Genomic DNA, 23,852 nt, shown 5'->3' on the forward strand with positions numbered 1-23,852 from the left:
CCCAATATTTTGAAAGAAATTCTAAGACATGTTAAACATCTGAATATACAGAAAGAAGCAACTACGACCAAGGCAGACTGGAAAGGAATATACTTAAAGCAAGAACAGCTTGGGTTAAGGGTCCTATGTTTTTTTAAACTCCTGTATATGTTTTTTTAAACTCTGTTAAGATTATAAACATAGTTCATCATTAAAACTCAACAGATCCCTCCCTTTACTCTTCTTTAACCCAAATTTTTAAACTTTTGCATGTTAATTTATATATACCTTTCCTAAAAAGCTCATGTAGGTTTAAAAGAACTATATTCCTAAAATTACCTACAAAATGCATTCAAATATTTCTCTCTTTTAATTCCCACTATTGAATATAATTAAACTAGTATCAATTTCATGCTGCTTTTCATGTGTTAGCAAATTCTATCTAAGAAAATACACGCACACACAAACACACATACACACACAAACACAGCTTTTTGTATCTTTTTTATAGTTAGACCTATCAATACTATTTTGATGTTCTTGCATCCTGTACCTTACCTGATTCAGCCAAATCAAATTATATGTATAGATGAATATCTGACAGAATTACTATTTCCTTTAAATTTCTTCTAAATATTTATAATTGAACTCCAAAAAATTCTCAAATGTAATTCTTCAGTTCTTCCCTATCAAAAGTCCAAACTACATATGAGATACATACTTCCTTCATTCTAAAACAATTAAAAATATAATCTTATAAGGATTATAGAGCTAACAAATAACAATATAGTCATGGCTCTTAGTAATTCTTAATAAATTACTTCTGCCAGGTTGCAAATTAGTATAATGATTTTTTAAAATTCACACTGATATAAAAAAATCCCTTCTAAGGTCAGGTAAAAGGCATGGCACCTGCTCTCAGGACTTTTATTCAACATTATATTGTAGTGTTACTTCACAGTTACTTCCCAGTATAATAAGGTAAGAAAAACAAACAAAGGCAAAAAGATTACCAAGGAAAAAGTAAACCTTTATTACCTGATGATATGGTCATCTGTAGAAAACCCTAAGGAATCTATAAAAATGATATAACTAATATATAAATATCATATATATTCCTATATACTATCAAGAAACGACTGGAAAATGAAATCCAAACACATTACTATACTAAGTGCTTGACAGATAAATTTAGTAAAATAATGTGTAAGACTCGTATACTAAAAACTACAAAACACTTCTGAGATAAACTATAAAAGACCTAAATAAATGGAGAGACATACCATGTTCATGAAATAAAAGATTCAATATTTTTAAGATATCAAGTCTCCAGACTTTAATTTACAGATTCAACAGTACCTCAATAAAAATTCCAGCAGGTTATTCAATGGAGGAAGCATAGCTCTTTTTATTTTAATGGTGTTAAATCAACTGGCCATCAAAGGCAAATAAAATATGGAAGGAAGGAAGGAAGGAAGGAAGGAAGGAAGGAAGGAAGGAAGGAAGGAAGGAAGGAAGGAAAGAAAAGAAAAGAAGTAAAAAGACATTACACCTTATACAAAATTAACTAATTCATGGACTTAAGTGTAAAATGTAGAAATATAAGACTTTATCAAAAACATATAGAAGAAAATCTTAGGGACTTGCAGATAAGCATAGAGTTTTTGGACTTGGTGGAAGCAATAAAACAAAAACTGATAAACTGGTCCTCATCAAAATTAAAAACTTTTCCTTTCAAAAGACCCATTTAATAGGATGAAAAGATAAGCTACAGAGTAGGAAAAAAATACCTGTACACACATATGACAAAGAACTAGTATCTAGAATATATAAAGAACTTTGAAAACTCAACAGTAGAGAAACAATCCAATTAGACAATGGGAAGACATGAAGAAACATTTTATCAAAGAGGATATAAATCTATATATTTTATAGCAAATAAGTACATGAAAAGACATTCAACTACCACAAAACCCAGCAACTGCACCTGGACCTGACTGTAGTCTTTGTGTGTGTGTGGAGGGGAGGAATATGAACTCTTCACTATGGAGGGAGTTTTGAATGGACCAGAGCAAGAACAAGGTCTGGGCATTCTAGAGATAAGTATTGAGAGAGGACTTCAAATACCTCCATTCAACCTCCGTCTATACTTCTAATTGATTAAGTTCTTCTTTCCAGTTATCTTTTAACTTGGGCAAAAACCCTACATGCAAAGCATCCCTTGATAGAAACTCAAACTATTCCTTTCAGCAATAAAAACTGTCAAGACACCAGCAAGACCCTGTGTGACTGACCTCAAGATAATGATCAACCTGACCTTTACTGTCCAGCTGCACGTACTCACTGACCTCTGTCCCACATTTTCCTTGCATAAACCCAGAAGTACTGTCAGCACTTTGGATAGTCTTTGAGACATCAGTTAGCTGTGTTCCCAGTGTTGGCCTCACTGAAATAAATTCCTTTCCTGTTTCACCACCACTTGTCTCTCTGCCTTTGGATTTTGTCAGTGGCAAGTGGCCTAACCTACTCTGTTTGGGATCATCAGAGCCAAGTGCTCTTGCACCCATGGGCCCCAGTTACAGTATGAACAGTACACAGAGTAGATACATCAAACAACTAGCATGAACCATGGTCCAGAGCCATCAGGGCAGTGGGGCACACAGAGTCCTAGGGTCCACTCCTTAAGGGTCCCCCTTGCCCATTTACCCCTCATGCACACACACAAACAGCCAGCTTCATGCATTCCCAAATAGATGATTTAGAACATTTATTTACCAAAGAAATAAAGACTTATGTCCACACAAAAACCTATATGTGAATGTTTATGACAGCTTTACTCATAAATGGCCCCAAACTGGAAACCCAAATGTCCTTCAACAGGTGAATAGTTAAACAAACTATGGTACATTCATACCATGGACTACTACTCAGTAGTAAAAGGAACAAACTACTGATATACACACCTGGAAAAACTACCAGGGAATTAAGCCTAGTGAAGGAGGAAAAAAGCCAGTATCAAAAGATTATATACAACATCCTTGAAATGACAAAATTTTAAAAATGGAGAAACAGATTAATGGTTGCCAGGGATAATGGACAGGGAAGGGGCAAAGGGGCAAAAAGGTAGGTGTGCCTATACAAGGGGAAGGAGGGATCTTGTGGTGATGGCCATGTTCTATATCTTGCCTATAAATGCAAATACCCTGCTTGTGATGATATTACTGTTTTGCAAGTTGTTAACACTGGAGGAAACTGGGTGAGGCATATATAGAATCTCTCTATTATTTCTTACAACTGTGTATGTGAACCTACAATTATCTCAAAATGAAAAGTCAAATTAAGAAAAATCAAGCAGGCATTTATGTAAAAATTGATTGATCTACAGATTCAACATCATCCTATCAAAATCCCATCAAGTTTTTTTCTTTTATACAAATTGAAAAACTGAATCTAAATATTCATCAAGAACTATACAGTTCAAGGGGCTATGATTCACACAGGAAGTGTTTCCTTTGATTTCTGACCAGAAGTCAAAAGCTAATTAGTTAATTTATTTCATATTATTTTGTTCTATTATATACCTATTCAGAATTTTTAACAAGCCCAATAAAATTTAAATCACAGGGCAAGTCCAAAGAAATGGCCTTTTATCTGGTCAATAATGGGAGAGGGTTGCAGCTTTGTTAAAGATGGAGCTCAGCATTCCCTCTCTCAGTTCATCTTCTCCATATCTATTTCCTAAGCATATCATGTCCTACTGCTCAAGAGATCAGTAAATACCCGAAGGCTTCCCGAAAATGAAACCCTGTGAGACTCTATCCCAGGGCCCAAAGAAAGTAAGTACAAGAGGATCTGGCAGAAAGAGGACAGGTCCACACTACACTGGCATAATCACAACTTTAACATTTAATGAGGATTGTTAAATACTTCATATCCTGTACTTATTTAAACTATGGCTGATCCACTTAAACACATGAACTTTCTAAACATTAAAATATTTTCCTGGCATGCACAGCATTACCATGAATTAGCTGGAACCTGGCACACTAATCTGAAATGGTTATCTATTGCTAAAACATAATCTGACACCATAGGAGAGACTAAATGTTCAAGGAATTCAAGCCTCCTCAAAATAGCCTTTAAACTTTTTGCTATTGTGACACATTTTACACTTCAAACCAGCACTCACACATATACATATTTACAAACACATACACCCCTGAAACTTGGTTTCATAAAGAAATAATGACCTATACTACATGTGATGTCCTCTGGTTTTACTCTAACATCATTATTTAGATTCTAGTTTTTTTCTCTTTTAAAAAGGGTGGTCACAGCCTACTAAATTGATTTCATAAACTACTAAGGGGTCCCTATGGTGCCTTCGATTTGAAAAACACTGCTATACAAATGTAGTAAAATGTTAACATTTGGGGAATCTTGATGAAGAGCATCCAGGAATTCTTTGTACTGTTTTAGTTGGCTTTTGTAAATCTAAAATTGTCAAAATGAAAAATAAATTTAGGAACCCATCCAATTCATCTGATTAGGGAATAAGATTGCAGAGGCAATGATGATGTCCCATGTTCCTTAGTATTTCCTAATTTCCCCTCCCCTTTCCTTACTGGCACACAATTCTTTACAGAAAGCATGCTCTCAATATACACATGCTAAATAAAAAACTTATGGGAAAGTATAGATTAGAAATGACTTCATTAAGGAGCTGGGCCTTCAGAGCAACAGATTTCAGTTGATGAAGTAGGAAAAACATATGCAAAGGGACACAGATTAAAAATTAACACTGGGTTTCATGCTTATAAAATGAGTTTAATCTGTTAATGAAGACTCAAAGACCAAGAATAAATTCACAAAAAAGTCACCAAAGGCCCTATCACAGAAAAATAAAAGGTGATACATAGTAACAAACAAACAAATCTATGAATGTTCTTCTATAAACTCACTGAGCGCCAGGAATGAAGTCTACCCTTCTCTCTTTAGAAAATTGTAAATTAGAAATATTATACCTCAAAATTCTGTTCCATTATGTTTCCACCTTTACTCAAACTCTCCATAATGGCCTTATTTCGAAGAATATCTTCTTCACTAAGATGTTCTCTTCTTTTTCTTGATTCTAAAACAAGTCCATTCACCAGATAAAAGTCTGCCAAAAAGTTTCCTACTCTTTCCTAAAACAAAATTAAATAATCAAAATAATAAAACATACAAATATTTCAGAATAATAAAACGAATTAAGTTTATCTTAGATCAAAAAGAAAGTTTCAAAGTAATGCACAATGTTTTTCCATAAACATGTAACATTTAGGTGAAAATAAATATTCACTTGGTACTTGAACTTAACAAGTTATTTTATACATTTTATTAAATTTAAGAATATATATACAATTACACATTTAAAATTTGTAAAGGAAAATTTAAAACACCCAAGATGTATGGTAGTTAATCTGCAAATGAATTAAATCTAAATAGAAATACCACATAGTATTCCTTTAAAATCTACTCCCAAGTAGCACAAAGCTATCTGAAAACTTTATTTAGCTGATAGTCAAACACCATGAGTAACAAGGAGGGGTCAGGGATAATTACTGTTCCCATTTTATAGATAGAAAAAAAAAGTGGAATAAAAAGAAATAATCTAAATTACATAAGAATCTCTAGCATAACTAGAATTAATTACCTGTTCCAATACTCTATTCTCTAACAGGATCAAACTTCAAGTTACAGCTGCTTGCTGCTTTCAATAAAGAAGAGAGAACAACAGAATAGTTTTGCTCACCAATGCAATTACAATTAAGTGCTTACATTATGGATTAGGGATAGGGAAACTCAAGTGATATAAATGATATCAAGAAAAGAATTATTTCCTTTCAATGAAGTCCTTCTTCAACATTAACCTTCACCTTTTTCAGACCCATGGGTGGTCAGTTTCAAACAGCTTACTACAATAAACATGATCAATAACTTACTGAAAACAAGCTTCTCATTTCTACCTGCATGCAAATCACTTGGTCTCCATCTTCTGATGTTTCCTGGCATTCCAAAACTATGTGTTTAGAGTTATTTCCATGTCCACCTTGTTTTTGGTGGCCTCCTTACCAGTCACCAAAAAGTAAGGCATTCTGCACCTGTTTCTACCTACAAAATGGGAACCATAAGTATTACTGACTCCCTCCTTACCTGTCAAAGATTTAAGAAGATCACCTAGACGCTGTTCAAGAGCTTTGAGCTGCTTAGCAGTAGTACTAGATGAATAGCAGCTTCAATTTTTATCTTCTCTTGAGGTGATCCTCTAATGCTGTCCAGAAGAACAGAGTACAAACAAATAAGACTTCAAGCCAACAAAGGGATTGCAGTGTAGGAGCTCACAACTAGGAATCCTATAATACTATTTGTTGCCAAACAGGCTTAGAGAAGAAAGTTGAGGAGCCTATATCTAAAAGTGAGAATTTTTCTGTGGCTGAGAAATACTCAGGTGATAATTCTCACTTTTTGAAATCTCCTAATGAGAAAGAATTTATTAAAAGTAAATTATCATATCAATAAAAATTTTAAGTGTATATTCTTCATAATCCAGCCATTCCATTTCTTGCTGTCTATAATAGACAATGAAAGGGCATGTAAATGGATGATAAACACAACATCATTTATAATGGCAGAAAACTGGGCACAAATGTGTGTTATTCATCAAAATGTCCATAAATAAGAGACTGGATAAATAAACTACAATCCATACTATGGAATACTATGCAGTTGTTAAAAAGAATGAAGTGGCACTACTGATAAGAAAAAGCTTCTAAGCAAACTAAAGAGTGGGAAAAAAAGGTCCAAACCAGTAGATATAACACTAGAAAAAAATAAAGAAATATCAACAACTAAAGCTACATATGACTAGGGATACATATTTATGAATGCAGAACATAAAAAAAAGTTGAGTATACTAATGGATAATCCTTTACAAAGGGCTCTGGGGACTGAGTACTCGTAAAGGGGTACTTTATAACTTTATGTATAAGGTTGTATGGTGATTAATTTTGTATCAACTTGGCTAGACTATGGTGCCCAGCTGTCTGGCTTAACATGTCTCCATGTTGCTATGGAGGTATTTTTTAGATGTAATTAACAGTTAAATCACTAGACTCAGAATAAAGTAGATTACCCTCCACAATGTGGGTAGGCTTCATTCAAACAACTGCCAACCTTAAGAGCAAAGACTAAAATTTCCAAAAGGAAAAGAAATTCTGCCCCAAGGCTGTGACACAGAAACCCTGCCAACGATTCTAGCCTGTAGAGTTTAGACTCAAGACCACATCAACTCTTACCTGAATTTCTGACCTGCTAGAGTGCTCTACAGATTTCAGAGTGGCCATCACCTATATTCACATACGTCAATTCCCTTAAATAAATCAATCTCTTCCATACTCCTCCCTCCTTCTCTCTATCCATATATTTATATAGAGATATACATATATCTAGATAGAGATACAGACAGAGATCTACTGATTTCCTCAGAGAACTCTAATACAAGCTGTTTTTATTTTTCCAGGAAGAATATGTTCATTTCTACCATGTGTAATAAAACATAATTTTAAATACATAATTTTTAAAAGCAATAAATCTTGGCCTTCACCTATATGATGATTAATTCTTAACTTTAAAACTTTACCAAATGCTTCTTCATATGTCTAATTAAACATTTTTAACATATTTTGAATAGTCTTATATAACCTCTTGCTGGCAGATGAAATGGGAATTATGGAAAGAATTTACAATTCACTAATGAGGGAATCTCCATGGAAATTTAATCTAATGACAGCGTTATAGAAATGTAAGCTTATTTAATTTTAGTCATATATATGGACTACTGAGAAACAGATTCTGAGTGAGTACATAGTTTTGAAGTCAATGTGGAAACAATAAAAAGGTCCAGGGAAATGAATTCAAAAGTGTATCCCTCTTAATGGTCTTCTTAAGGAATAAAAGCATTAGAAATATAATAGAACCATGTGAAGACACTGTTCCCTGTAAATAACAAGGCAGTTGACATCAAGAATCTTTCCCAACATAAAATTCAAATGAGCTAAACTTTCTCTCCTGGCTTCTGTAAAAATAACTTCCAACTCTGTAAACAACCATTATAATTCCCTATCTTTGATTCAAGGAGGAGAGAATAAACTACTGGAAAATAAGTCAGTAAGCTTCCTACACCTCCACCACATTATTTTGGCAACATTAAAAAATAAACAATTTTTTAAACTGAAAAATCAAGATTGGCACATACTGTTTTATCTTCCCGAAAAAGCCATCCTGTTTGGGCACGTGTGAAAGAAATTGATTTGGTTGATAAAGTTGCAGAGTAAATATCACTACTCATTAAGATGTCAACCTCTTCTTCTGTTTCCATCTCTGATTCCTGCAGTGGGGACAAAAGTTAAATATAAAAATCTATGTTTTCAAAGGTTATTAGTACTACATATGAAAATAATCAACAATTAAAATGTTACAGATTTCAAAAAACAAAAGGTCAGATTCTAAAAAATGTGAAGTACTACTTATCCTAAAAACCAATTACAGAAGTTTAAACTCCATATATCTAACTAAGTTAGAATTATGATTAATTCTAAGTCTATATATACAGGGTACATGAAATACAATACTTTGTGTTCAAAATGTGTCATGGAAACAATACTGACTTATCCATTACAGAAATATAGAGTATGTAGAGCAATTTTAAAAGATTAAGAATTAAGTTGACAGGTCTAAGACAAAATTCCCATATAAAGGGTTTTTTTTTAATACAGATGAATCTTACTTTAATTCTTTTTTCATCCAAAGACCCACCACTATCATTTGAGCCTTTCTTTCCTAATAGCTATAAAATGGAAGGAAAGGGGAGATGAGGAGAGAAGGAGAGAAGAAAGGAAGGAAATTTTCTCTATATTCCTTATAGAAAGAAATGGAATCTGAAAATATCAACCCATGGTTTCTAAACTTAGTAAGTAGTCTTATTTCAAGTTTATCCTCTACATATTCCCCAGGGCTGGCATATAATAACTGATTTTTGTTGTTGTTGTTTATTTTTTATTTTTGAGAGAGAGAGACAGAGCATTATCTGGGGAGGGGCAGAGAGAAAGGGAAAAAACAGAATCCAAAGCAGGCTCCACCCAGGCTCCGAGCTGTCAGCCCAGAGCCTGAAGTAGGGCTTGAACTCATTAACAGAGATCATGACCTGAGCCAAAGTCAGACACTTAACCGACTGAGCCACCCAGGCAGCACTGATTATTATTGTTTTAAATGAGAAAAAAAAGATTTGTGCTTGCTTCAGAGGCAGAAGACTTACTGATCAGGTATGGGACAGTAAATGAGTAAGTATAAAGTGAGGTCCTGTCCTGTAACAGGCCAAGAGAGAGAATCTCTGATACTTTAAGACTACAGTGTCCTAAGGTGGGGGGGGGGGGGGGGGGGGAGGGCGGAAAGAAGGAAGAGAGAAAAGGCAGAAACTGGGGAATGAGAATTGTCCATAGGATTTACATCCTGATTTCTAACTTCCTGAGAGATCTGTTTTCTATTCTTCCCCACCAAACTTCACCCAGATTTAGTCCATTTCTGAATCTATGGAACTACAGAAAAAAACAGCAATACCTTGGGACTGCAATAGTACCATTTCCTACACACTTACAAGAGAAAAATGAAAAATCTTGATATTAATGCTAAAACTAAAGAGGTAAAAACGTAGTCCCAGTGAACAAACTAATTCTGAACACAATTTTCTAAAGAAAAACTTTGGCTGTCATAGGTCGCATAGAACTAACTGTTAAACATTGCTTCAAATGTGTTATAAATCAATTAGGATTTTATGTATTAGCTTGCGAACAACACTTTAGATAAATAACACTATCTATAAAGAAACGTGCCTTAACTTTTGAAAACCCTCTTTTCAAATAAACTTTTGGAACAGAACTCTTCTATAAAATCATAGACTGACCATCTCCTAACCACATCATTGAAAAAGACCAATTGTTGATTCATTCATTCAACAAACATTTATTGAACAGCTATTATTTATGTATATTAGTATAAACAACTACTCCCTGTTTGAGGATTAATGTTTAAAATCTAGCTTTGCTGTATTTTTTTAGGCATAAAACACACACACACATACCCTAAATACCAATCCTTTAGTGATCTCATTGATACTATAACATTAGCTAATACTTATATAAATAGCCTTAATCTCTGGCTTCTATTTCAATACCATGCTTCTAGCTCATTTGTTGCCTAGTTAGCTATCCTGTTGTCTTTAATATGCAAGAGCTCAAATTATTTAACAAATTATCCGAGAGTCTAGAATAAAGGCTGGTAAACTACGGCCAGTAGGGCAAATCCAGTGTACCACCTGTTTCTATAAATAAAATTTTATCGGAGTATAGCCATACTCATTCATTTAAATACTGTCAATAGTTGTGACAGAGACCATCTGGTCCAAAAATATATCTAAATATCTGAAACATTTACTGTTTTTCCCTTTACAGAAAGAGTTTGCCAAACTCTAGCCTAGAATGCACTGATGCAAAATATTAGGAACCAGAGAATACAACTAAAAGAACCACAGGGAACAGAGTAACAAAGACATATAAATGAATATAGCGTTAGAAGCTCTATGATACCAGATTTAGTGGGAGCATAAAGAATATAATGGTCTCCTGGCAAGGGAAGAAGTGACACTAAGTAGGTGTCCCACAAGTGTGGAAGTGGTGCAAGAAGAGCATTCCAGGAAGCAGAAACTGTGAACAATGGAATGAAGTACTATATAGCCTGGCACATCTGAAGAACTGTAAACAGCTCAGTAATAAGGGTATCTAAGATAGCAAGGTAAAAACAGAGCAGAAAAGTGAGCAAAAGCCACATCACAGAAGGTTCCATGCCATGCCAAGGAATTTGGATTTCATTCTTTAGGAAATAAAGACCATTTATTTATTTATTTATTTATTTATTTAAGATTTTTTGTAGAAGTTTACTTATTTGGGGGTCGGGGGCAAAGAGAGAGAGAGAATCCAAGCAGAATCCACACTGTCAGCACAGAGCTTGATCTGGGGTTCAATCCCACAAACTGAGAGATCATGACCTGAGTCAAAATCAAGAGCTGGATGCTTAACCAACTGAGCCACCCAGGTGCCCCAAAATAGAGATCTTTTAAAGTACCTTTAAGGAAGGCAGATTTCATGAATTTGCTTTCAATGTTCAATCTATCTCCAATACGTGAGATAATTTAGAAGCAGACAAGAAGGGGGACAGGAAGATCATGTAGGAGATTTTTGCAATGGTCCAGTTGAGAAATAATAAATATCCGGATTGTGTCAATAATGGTATGATTAAAAAGAGGTAATAATAAGACATTAGGGAGACAGAAAGGACGACACATGTTCTCTAATTAGAACATGGAATATAAGAAAATATTTCAAAAATAACTCAGTTTTCTGGTTGAATAGAAAATGATATCATTCACCAAAACAAGGACAATGGGAGAAAGAGCAGGTTTGGAGTTTGGAGAGGAAAAAAGGAATTTACTTTTAGATGAGCTGAATTTTGAGGTACCTGGGAGACCTACATGATATCCATGAGGAATTTAAGTAGACAGATCTCCATTTAGAGATCTACCTGGTAGAAATATATATTTGTGAATCATTATAGCAGGGAATGAGAACCATACTGAGGATGCAAGAGGTGGCAGAGAAAAGGGAATAGGAAAAAAGAATAAGAAGAGAAGGGAAAAGAACCATTGACCAAAGTCAAATCCTAAGAAAATGAAAATTTTAAGAACTGAGTTACCAATAACAGCAAATACTTCAAAGAAGTTCGATAGATGGTTGAAGCAAGTACACTGATTATAGCAAACAAACATCATGTAAAACCCCAAACCTATTTCCATTTCCAGATCTCCTAATTCTAACCTTGGCACCACCATGATTCTACTCCAAGATAGAAGCACTACACTCACCCTTAAATCTTTCCAATTCTTAATTCACTACACTCAAACTACTAGCAAGTCATAGTCTTTCATTCTGGGAAATGTACGTCATAATCTCTTTGTCTTAAGTATTCACCGTACCATGCTGGTCAAGATCCTTACCACTTCTCACCTGTAGAACTGTAAAAATGTCTCCCATAAATTCCCTGCCTCCAATGTCTCCCTTTTCCAATCCATCTTACATACTAGTTGTGTGATCTTGGAAATGTCATTTAACATCTATAAATCTTAATTTTCTAATCTGTAAAATGGGGAAAATAAAACCATTTGCTCTGATAGGTTATTTTAAAGATTTAATGAGTAAAGCTGCAAAGCACTTAAATTACTTGTGGATCAAATCAACACCTTGTTTAAAAATATGACTCTTTGGGGGCTCCTGGGTGGCTCAGTCAGTTAAGGATCCGGCTTCAGCTCAGGTCATGATCTCAGGGCTTGTGAGTTCGAACCCTGCATCAGGCTCTGTGCTGGCAGTTCAGAGCCTGGAGTCTCTTCAGATTCTGTGTCTCCCTCTCTGCCCCTCCTCCACTCATTCTCTGTCTTTCTCTCTCAAAAATAAACGTTAAAAAAAAATATATGTGGGGTGACTAGGTGGCTCAGTCGGTTAAGCATCTGACTTCGGCTCAGGTCATGATCTCACGGTTTATGAGTTTTGGCCCCGCCATCGGGCTCTGTGCTGACAGCTCGGAGCCTGCAGCCTGGTTCGAATTCTGTGTCTCCCTCTCTCTCTGCTCATACTCTGTCTCTCAAAAATAAATAAATGTTAAACACCCCCCCTCCCCCCCGCTCATACTCTGTCTCTCAAAAATAAATAAACGTTAAAAAACATATATATGACTCTCTGGGGTTGCCTGGATGGCTCAGTTGGTCAAGCATCTGACTCTTGGTTTCTGCTCAGGTCACGACCTCACAGTTAGTGATTTCGAGCCCCACATCAGGCTCCATGCTGGCAGTGCAGAGCCTGCTTGAAATTCTATCTCCTTCTCTTTATGACCCTCCCACACTCTCTCTGTCTCTCAAAATAAATAATAAATTTTTTTTTTTAAATCTTAAAAAAAAAGAATATGACTCTCTGTTGCCAACTACAGCAGATCCTAGTATGTGGCTTTTAAAGCGTTTCATAAACCACATTCCCATGCTCAATAAGAGATCTTCACCGCAGTCAGATCTCTTTTCTCAAACAGACCATTCTCATTCCCATTTCCCTGAATTTATTCATCCCTTTTCTTCCATAAGGAACACCTCCTTTTTCTTCCCTCTACCAATCTAAATTTTCATTGCTCACTGCCAGTTAGGAAACTATGTCAGTATTGAATTAAATAATAATATTTAATATAAATGCATATAAGATAATTAAGGTCTCATGAATACATATGGTAGTAGGAAGGTCTAATCTAAGAGATATTAAGCAAGGAGCCACAGGATATGATGAATGACAACATGGGGAAATGAAGTGTTGAAAAATAAAAACAAAAGAAAAGCAACAGTGGCAAAATAAGATGTTGACTTAAAAACATTTTTAAGGCTATCAATGATACAAAGATACAGGAAAAGCTTTTTCTTGGTTTATAGTAGCGAAATGGCCATCCAGGGAACAAAGGATAAAAATAATGTATATATGTTTTTCAACGGTGGTTGTGGAAACAATACCAACAGGGAAATATGATGTGACAGAAGGAAGATAATTTTGTATTCTAAGATGGAAAAGATAGAGAAAAGTAGCCAAAGAGTTAGGGATAGTAAAAGAGTACAAAAAGAGTGACAGTCAGCCAAAAGAGGTGTTGCTATTAAGGAAACAGAGATTGTCAGCAAAATTAAAAGAAGCTAAGGTAGCAAGATAATAAATGGTAAAAGGGCCAGAACAGGTTCAACAAATGAGAGCTACAAATGAGAACTAAGAGAAGCTGGAGATCCTTTAACCAGGAGATCATCAGTGAATTATGAAGAAACAATCTCATTGGAATGCTCAGGATGAAGACCAGAAAATTAAAAAAAAAAAAAAAAAAAAAAAAAAAAAAAAAAATTTAAAGCCAGTAGTAAAGAAATGAAAGCTTTGGGAATGAACCATCTCACCTATACTTTATGCCTTTTAAAACAATTACACTGAGGCTTGGTTGCATACATACATTTTTACAAAAGCATTTAGAGGAACACTGATAAGACGACATGCTCACCTCATGGTGTATTCGCTGATAAACTTTTTGTTCATTGTCTAATACTACAAAAGATTCAGAGGGTGCCGCATCCCCATTGAAAATGAAGCTTAAATCCCCTCGTTGGCACTTCATGTCAGTAAAGTCTATGAGAGTAGTGTCAAGCCTGTGAAAGACGGGTAGATGAGAAATCCTGACAAATAAAATTTTGATAAAACTCCATAATAATTAAACAAGCTTCATTGCTTCTACCAAGGTACTAATACCATACTTCAAAGTCAAACTTACTGTTAAGATTAAGTATTTTATTTAAAAACACTGAAAGAATATTTAAATAATATTCCATTTTTCCTATAGTTCATTTTCTGAATAAACCCTTCATTAATCCAGAAAAAAAATTGTTTCCATATTGTTCAAGTATTTCCCTAACTATACCCTTGTTCCCTACCATTTCCCTTACTGCAGCTACTCCATAAAAGTTACTTCAACTGTGAAGGGCATAAAAGGAAAATAAACTTGTCTAACATTCTTTGATCCCAATAAGACCATGCTGCTAGCTCAGCAGAGTATATAGAAAGGGTACAGAAATGGATGGACCACATTCTTAGATTAAGGACTGTGTTTCCAATCTTGCTCTTTTGATCTACTACATCTATGCCTTATGGTGAGCCATCTGATACCAAACCTTGCTTCATCCTTCAACTAGATAAATCATTTAACTTACTCCAAATTCTTGTCCTGTTTGACTCTCTGATTCAGATTAGCATTCTTTCCCAACATCTCCACAGCCTAAAAATTTATGGATCATTACTGTATCAAAGATTCACGGACTTAACATACTTGTATGTTTATCGTAGTCTTTAGTAACCAAGACCTGGCATGGTCTAGCTCAATGGATTGGTCTCAAATAAATTCCACAAACCACTGTTTGCTGAAATTCAGGAGAATACTAGAATGGAAAACTTCACAAGTACCCTAAAATGTTTCAATCTTGTACCAAACTTTGTAGGAGATCCCATTAGGATCTCTCTTACTGGTTGCTGAAAATATAGTCCTTAATTGAAAAAATGGGTTGACAAAGCAGTTAAGAGATGCTGATCACACCCTGGCTGCTGAGTTTCTAAGAATTCATTACCTTGTAAGTTATTCAATTCTCATGCTAGACTAGGCAAAGTGAATGAGCATTCTTGGTTTCCCTACACAGAAAAAAATCTCAGAACTGGAACATATATGCTGCATCAAAAAGAGTAACTGGGGTCGTATATAATTTATCAACAAAACTAGTACCCTTTAAAAGTGAAGGTGATACCATTAATAATTTTGCCAGGACAATAGCGATGAATCAACAGCAAACAAGGAAGTATGGTTACCTTATGTATAAGGGCCTCCTTTCTGAGCCATATAAAATATATACACCCCTCAGAATGAAATCAAGAAGCCCTAAAAAAAGCAAGTCACCAACTCCTGTAGGAGTGAATCCTGCCTGCTGCTTTATAGGTGAATTCCAGCTCCTGGTTCACCTCCAGGGGCCAGCCTGTACTACTGAACACATCCTGTTACTACTTGTACATGTGGCGTAAGAAAATAATGCCAGTAAAAGAGGCTCATCCCCTACCTCTGTAAGATGTGGGCTACTGAATATCAAAAAGGAACAGATAATTTTATATCAGTGATCTATGTGGACTTCAAGCTGCAGCTACCAGAAAACTCTATACCTCACATAAAAGACGAAATGAAACAGAACAATCTTCTGCATCCATTTCCTTCTTGCCCATCCTAGATGAGAGTGGTAGTGGGTTGGTAGTGGATGTAAGCGTCGTGAAGGGAGAGATACACAGAGACAGAGACAGAAAGACAAAGACAGACTGACATGGTGACATTTGAAACCTTAGATCTAGCTAGACCTAAAATGAGTCATAGTCAATTTTTATTTCATTTGTTTTTATAATTTGCAACTGAAAGAAGACTGTCTAATGCATCTTCTACAATATCCCTGACATATTAGATGATCTACTAAGATTTATTACACATGCCTTATAATGACATAACTTGTCATGATGGTATTTTAAATTATTAACTAGTCCTTGCTTTAAGCCTATGAGTCTAAATATATTCTATTTTTACCATGTAATTAGCCATTAAAAATATATAATTATACAAATGCAAAGATTGGAACTAAAAATGTTCAAAAAATCAATAGAAAATGTTGTTTTTAAGATAAAAGCTTGGAGAATGCCAAATAACACTGCAAAAGGACATAATAGAGGTTTGCCTTGAGACAAGAAAAGCCTGAAATGAGGCAAAGTTTGCAAACTTTGCTCTGATCATTTCAGTCAGCGCTCATAAGATTACCTCATAATTATTAATAGTGAAAATGTTAATATTCTCAACAATAAAGTTGCTCATACTTTCCTACTTCCACTACAGTATTAATTTCTCCTTGGTATCAGAAAAGGTATTTTAAATGATCACATGGCTGTCATGAAATAAAAGTAAACTTTAAAGATTTCTGTGAACATACTTTAAAATTCAGTTTCATTTGAAGTGATGTTTAAAAAAACCTAATCGGGCGTGCCTCGGTGGCTCAGTTGGTTTAAGCATCTGACTTCAGCGCAGGTCATAATCTCAGAGTTCACGGGTTCAAGCCCTGCATCGGGCTCTGTGCTTCCAGCTCAGAGCCTGGAGCCTGCTTCAGATTCTGTGTCTCCTTCTCTCTCTGCCCCTACCCTGCTTGTGCTCTGTCTCGCTCAAAAATAAACATTAAAGGGGCGCCTGGGTGGCGCAGTCGGTTAAGCGTCCGACTTCAGCCAGGTCACGATCTCGCGGTCCGTGAGTTGGAGCCCCGCGTCAGGCTCTGGGCTGATGGCTCGGAGCCTGGAGCCTGTTTCCGATTCTGTGTCTCCCTCTCTCTCTGCCCCTTGCCCATTCATGCTCTGTCTCTCTCTGTCCCAAAAATAAATAAACGTTGAAAAAAAAATAAAATAAACATTAAAAAAATTATAAATAAAAACTAATCATCTCATGATGTTTACATTTGAAAGTTTTTATTTAATGTTAATGGATTATTTTTCATTAGATTCTTTTGCAATATGTCCTAAAAGCCAGCCTCTCCATTAACCTGGTAAACTTCAGTAATGACAGCTTTAGAACCTATCACATCTCTCCTTTATCCTCAGCTGCTTTAAGTCCCAGGTCTGAGTATCTTGCTAAATTATAGGAGCTTCCTCTTTTTTTTCTAAGTTTATTTATTTATTTATTTTGAGAGAGGAAGAGAGACAGACAGACAGACAGACAGTACTAGTGGAGGAGGGGCAGAGAAAGAGGGAGAGATAATTCAAAGCAGATTCCATGCTGTCAGCACAGAGGCTGGTGTGGAGATTGAATTTACCAACTGTGAGAACATGAAATCAAGATTCGGATGCTTAACTGACTGAGCCACCCAGGCACCCCTAAATTATAGTAACTTCCTTCTCATCTATATTCTCTGACACAATTATTCTCCCTCAGGCTTTTATTCTTATGTCTCTATTTTAACCATTTGCAGCTTTACTACCTGTATTTATTATGTAATATGCATCATATAATTTACTTTTAAAAGTCATATATAAATGTGAAATAATTTTTAAAGCCTCCTTTTTTTTCTAGGAATCAAATAGAACTAACACTAACCTACCTTTTTTAAAGTAGCACAAGGAATATAATAATATTCTCCCAAATTATCTGCTACCTTTGGCAAGCACATATAGTAAACATTTTTATTTATTTATTATTTATTTTTTTTAATTTTTTTTTTAATGTTTATTTATTTTTGAGATAGAGACAGAGCATGAACGGGGGAGGGTCAGAGAGAGAGGGAGACACAGAATCTGAAACAGGCTCCAGCCTCTGAGCTGTCAGCACAGAGCCCGACACAGGGCTCGAACTCACGGACCGCGAGATCATGACCTGAGCCGAAGTCGGACGCTTAACCGACTGAGCCACCCAGGCGCCCCTATAGTAAACATTTTTAAATTGATGAGTAATTTTTGATGAAATCATATATATTCTTAACAGGTTGCTTAAGTAAATCTACATAATTATCAAATCCATTCCTACTTTTTTTTTTCCATGTTTTTCTGCATTTTGCAAGGTTTCTAATAATGACCATGAATTTAATGTACATAAGCACTTTCATAATTAGAAACATCATTAGAGGTTATTTTTTAAAAACAAAAACCTGAAACTTCTACCTTACTCAAATTCTATTTCTTGAGAACAAATACTTTCAACTTACTTTCAACTAAAAGAACTTACTTTCAACTAAAGATTGAACTAAAGATTATCTCTTCACCAAAATTCAATATATCTCATAATAAATCTCAGAGTTGACTCTAAAATTTCTGCCTTGTGACATGGTAAGAACAGACATGAAGTCAGAGGTCCTGGCCCAGCCATTAATTCGCAATATGCTCCTATAAAAATCACATCACCTCTCTGAATTTTCTCATCTATAAAATAAAGAGTTTATATGAAATAATCTTTCAAGATACTTCCAGTTCTAGACCCTTACATGTCCAAATTAATATTCTAGAGATATGCAAAATTATAGAGATAGATATACAAAATTAATATTCTAGAGATATGCAAAATTATAGATATACAAAATTATATATATATAATTTATAAATATACTAAAATATGTATATATATATATATATAAGTTGGCATATTTGCCAGTTTTATATATTTACATATGTATAATTTATAAACATACCTGTATTAATACAAAGACATAAAGAATGATAAAAGTAAATTCTGAAATGAGTAAAATAAATAATTGCCCATTAGATCGAAAAGTCAATATTAATTTTAAAAAGAAGAAAATTAAAATTAGCCTTCAAGTTTTTACTAGAAGGAACAAATGATTAGATGAATGGATGGATACAGGAGGGAAGGGTATGAGAGGGTTGGAAAAAAAAGGACAAGAGTTGTGTCTTCCTTATGGGTCACTTATTCTTTAAAAAAGTCAGGATCAGAGAGATAACCATCTTAAATCTTCTCAGTATTATACCATGATCTTCACTGTTTCCCTGCTAGATAGTCTGTAGTTGAATTAGAATTAATACCTTTGTTTTAGTCAAGATTTTATGTCTTTGGTTCCTTATCTGTAGGATGTCTCAAATAAGATAAAATAGTGTAAATATATAACAGCATGTTTAAGTTATAAAATACTACATTCAAATGTAACCTATTACTACAGAAAGAAAAGCTTCCTATAAATCTCAATTTTCTGTTACTCAGAAAAAAATCAAATCACCTTACCTGATATTGATACCTTGTTTGTATATCTTACATGCATCAGAAGGCAGAATTCGGGAAAGTAAAGGCACTGTATTTTTAAAAAGAAAAGATAAAAAATAACTACCTGAAGTTCTGAGACACTACAAATTTCTTAATTAGAAAAAGAGTAATGTAAATATTCTACTAATTCACTAAAATTGTAACAATTTTCCTTTAAAATCGTTTTTTCCATTTAAAATAGCTATAAGGCAATTTTGAGCAACTTCAAATATCTACTATTCAATTGTAATTGCTGTGTAGTTCACCATTCTGCCCACGCATCCACCCATCAACACACACAAGTAGCAGAGTCAATACAATGCCACTTTGGGGTACATATTGTAGGACATTATTATAGATGAGAAAACAGTGCCCTATGGCAACTAAACCATCAGGAATGGGTAACCTGATGGACCTGGATCCTATCTACTCCTATAAATACAATTTCATTAAATAGCAGGAGAGCAATAGAGCAATTTGCATTTTCCAATTCTACGATGACTTTTCCTCCCTCATGTAAACTGAACAATCAAGTTCTCTATATCTTAAATTATCACAGCATAATCTGAGAGTTTAACACAGCACTCCAAAAGTAGCATAATTCACTGAACTTAACAATGAACAGTCTGTATATTTTAATTTTGGTTTTGCTGTCATTTACTCCTTGGTCTTAAGAAAAGTTTCTAAACCTAAAGTTTTCCATTTATAATATACAAATAACAGTCTCAAAAATGGATATTTTGTAGATTATGAGATAAAGAAACTTTAAAAACTACTAGTTTTTCTGTTGAAAAGTGCTATATACGTGATGCTAAACTGGAAGTCATGATTATGATACTATAAATTACTTAACGCTTTTACAGTATATAAAGGACTTCCTTCAAAAAATAATTTCATTTCATCCACACATAAACAAAATTTTTAATATCTGGGGGCAGTTATTATTCCCATGTAAAAATGAAGAAACTGAAGGGGGTCCCTGAGTGGCTCAGTCAATGAAGTATGACTCGGTTTCAGCTCAGGTCATGATCTTACAGTTGTGAGATCAACCCCTGTATCAGGCTCCTTGCCCAATAGCATGGAGCCTGCTTAGGATTCTCTTTCTGCCCCTTCCCCGCTCAAGCTTGTGAGCGTGTGTGTGCTCTCTCTCAATCTCTCTCTCTCAAAATAAATAAATAAACTTAAAATAAAATAAAGAAACTGAGGCCCATGAAAGACATGTGATTTGCCACATCAAATAGGAGCCATGACTTCTGATTCCAATTTAAAGGTTTTCTATATCTAAAAACCTAAGGTGGAATAGTTTAGTTGCCTTCAGATTTGCTGTTAACCAAGTCTGAGGCTATTTTCAGCCAAACACTAAATATAACAGTATGAGAAAGGGTGTGCATGCTCCACTACCTCTAAATCAAACCTAATCCTGGAGCTCAATATTTCTTAACTTCCTCTTATTTCTGGGTTGCCTTTTTTTTTTTTTTTAGTATTAGAGTTTAAAAAAAAAAAAAACTGTCATGATTATTTAGCATTTTATGTTTGAAAAAGGAATTTAAAAAAAAATTTTTTTTTCAACGTTTATTTATTTTTTGGGACAGAGAGAGACAGAGCATGAACGGGGGAGGGGCAGAGAGAGAGGGAGACACAGAATCGGAAACAGGCTCCAGGCTCTGAGCCATCAGCCCAGAGCCTGACGCGGGGCTCGAACTCACAGACCGCGAGATCGTGACCTGGCTGAAGCCGGACGCTTAACCGACTGCGCCACCCAGGCGCCCCAGAAAAAGGAATTTATAAGTTCTCCCTTCTTCATTTTTTTTTTTTTTTTTTAAGTAGGCTCCACGCCCAGTGTGGGGCTTGAACTCACAACGCTGAGATTAAGAGTCACATGCTCTACCAACCAAGCCAGCCACACACCTTGATATTAGGAGTTTTGACAATGGAAAGAATCATGCCTAAACTCTAGAAAAAAGCTTACTAATCAAATCTAACAATAGGGATTATTCAGAGCTTTTTAATCCCAAGTGTCTAAATTAAATGTAGCCAATGAGTTTAGTTTTTAGATTTATACATGCCATCTATCCATCAGGTGCTAATAGTTTTGACATGAAAGCAGTAAAATCTTTTATCAACAATGAAACAGATGTGCTGACTTTTTTCTATCAATCCTCAAAGAAGCAGTACTTTTAACAAATACCTCAATGGTTACATCATGAGTTTGATTATGCAACATTTATAAATATATTTATAACTACAGATATTTGCACAATTTCAGCAGTGATTACATCCATTTCCATTGCTTCATATAACTGAAATGTTACTTTTAAAATATTTTAAAACAGGGGTGCCTGGGTGGCTCAGTTGGTTAAGTGTCTGATTCTTGATATCTGCTCAGGGCACCATCTCACAGTTTCATGAGTTTGAGCCCCATGTCGGGCTCTGCGCAGAGCCTGCTTGGGATTCTCTGCCTTTACTCCTCCCCTGCTTGCCCTGTCTCTCTCAAAATAAATATATAAACTTAAAAAAAGTCTTAAAATATTTTAAAACATTTGCTCAGCAAGATAAATTGACTATTTTAAATTTACACCACTAACAGTTTCTAAGAGAATCAGTTAAAAAGCCAATATACTCAAGGGACAACCTTGAATATAAGCTCACCAAGCAGGACTAGGGTTTCTAAAGATGTTAAAAAAAAAAAAAAAAAAAAAAAAACTGGGTAAAAAAACAGTAATCAGGCTTTAAACCAATCTAACTTGGAGTTCTTTTATTATACAAAGCTACTACAAACCTTTTTCCCTCAGTGTTCTAAGACACCTGGGCTTCTGAATGATATATAAAGCATAAAGGCAAGGTAGGCCTACAAAGTAACAAAATCATGTGTGGTTTTGATAGAGCCCAAACTAACCTGATTTGCTAGAGTTGTAACAATGTTGGAAAGAACTGATTATTTCACAAATCAAAACTTTACATTTAGAGAATAAACACACTAGGAAAACTTTAATCATTCATTCTATATACATTATTATGCAACGCTTGAAGTACTTCGTCATGAACTAATATGGAATTAATGCCTAATATTAGATACATTAAGTAAAAATGACAAATTGCATAATGATATAATGGCATGATCCCATAAAAAAAAACTAATTCTGAGGATATATATACACATATATATGTATTCACACATATGCTGTATAAACTTTGAAAAGAATGCAAAAGCATTCTCGTGAAACATTAACAGTGATTTTTATAGTTGTCAAATCTGATTAGTTTTATAATTATCACTGAGCATTCAAATATCTTTATATCACAAAAATTAATGCAGATGCTTAAAAAAACACATGTAAACTCATTATATTCAAATCTATATACAGATTACATTGGTTTTAAATCTTCAAGAAAAAAAACCTAAATTTAGTTGCTTTAGTAGTTTAATTAGTAAAGGTCACTAGGATCAAGCTTCCTATTTAGACATGAAGGTTTTCTCCCTAAATGGACTCAGGTTTAAAATGGGGAGGAGAGAAACTTACCTTGCCAAGATAAACCATTAAATGACTGCAAAATATCTAGGGATTAAGGTTTTATAAATAATTGAAAAATTGAAACAGTGCACAACCAAAAAATATGTTAAGAGAGTAGCTATAAAGTACACAATAAAAATGGTAAAAATTATTGAAAGTTGACAAAATAACAAAATCAAATAATGTTAACCAAATTCTTCTCATTCAGGATCTGAGTACTATATTTCAAACTTCCTTAAATTCAGTAATCTAATAATCCCATAATTATTACTCTCTTCTCTTTGAGAATTGCTTATATTTAATGTAATATTTAATTTCATTTGGTTAAAAAAAGATAATTTTCAATCTTAAAAATAATCTTAAAAGTTACTAATCAAGTTCGGATAACTATTACTACAGGGCTTTATAACTATTACATTCAATGTGATGAGAAATATTTAATTTTCCTTAGGGCAAGTAACAAATTTGTTGTGTTAACATTTCCATATAATAGCTACTTTTGCACTTGCATTTTTGCAAGTGCACATATTTTATAGTAAAACATAGTACACTCTTACCCCAGCTTTGAAAATCCCAGTGAAGTTCCAGATAAAAGTCACCTAGCTGAGAAACAAAATACAAACAATTACTGAATGCACCTTAATAAGCAGTCCTTATATTTACTGAATATTTTACTTAAAAAAAAAAATCTACCATCATTAAAGGTCTATAGACAGGAATAGAAAGTAGTTTAAAAGTTTGGAGTGAAAAGAAAGAACAAAAACATATGATTAAATTACTTAAAACATTACAATAGCACATATTATTATACTTAACTACAAAGGAAAATATGCACCAACTATGGATTTT

The 23,852-nt window shown here is 34.4% G+C and overlaps 1 protein-coding gene across 3 annotated transcripts in view; it reads right to left on the minus strand.

Moving 5' to 3' along the window:
* ANKRD13C (ankyrin repeat domain 13C) overlaps window positions 1-23,852 on the minus strand; it is a 91,059-nt gene that overhangs the window by 19,861 nt on the left and 47,346 nt on the right. For all 3 annotated transcript variants that reach the window (XM_045034769.1, XM_019837227.3, XM_011284936.4), the window contains 5 exons: window positions 23,561-23,606; window positions 19,474-19,540; window positions 14,194-14,338; window positions 8,276-8,407; window positions 5,004-5,165 (listed from right to left, as the gene is read on the minus strand). In XM_045034769.1, coding sequence (XP_044890704.1) covers window positions 5,004-5,165; window positions 8,276-8,407; window positions 14,194-14,338; window positions 19,474-19,540; window positions 23,561-23,606 — 552 coding nt within the window. The remainder of the gene's footprint in view (window positions 1-5,003; window positions 5,166-8,275; window positions 8,408-14,193; window positions 14,339-19,473; window positions 19,541-23,560; window positions 23,607-23,852) is intronic.

The sequence above is a fragment of the Felis catus genome, chromosome C1 (genome assembly GCF_018350175.1).
Source record: "Felis catus isolate Fca126 chromosome C1, F.catus_Fca126_mat1.0, whole genome shotgun sequence".
Lineage (NCBI taxonomy): Eukaryota > Metazoa > Chordata > Mammalia > Carnivora > Felidae > Felis > Felis catus.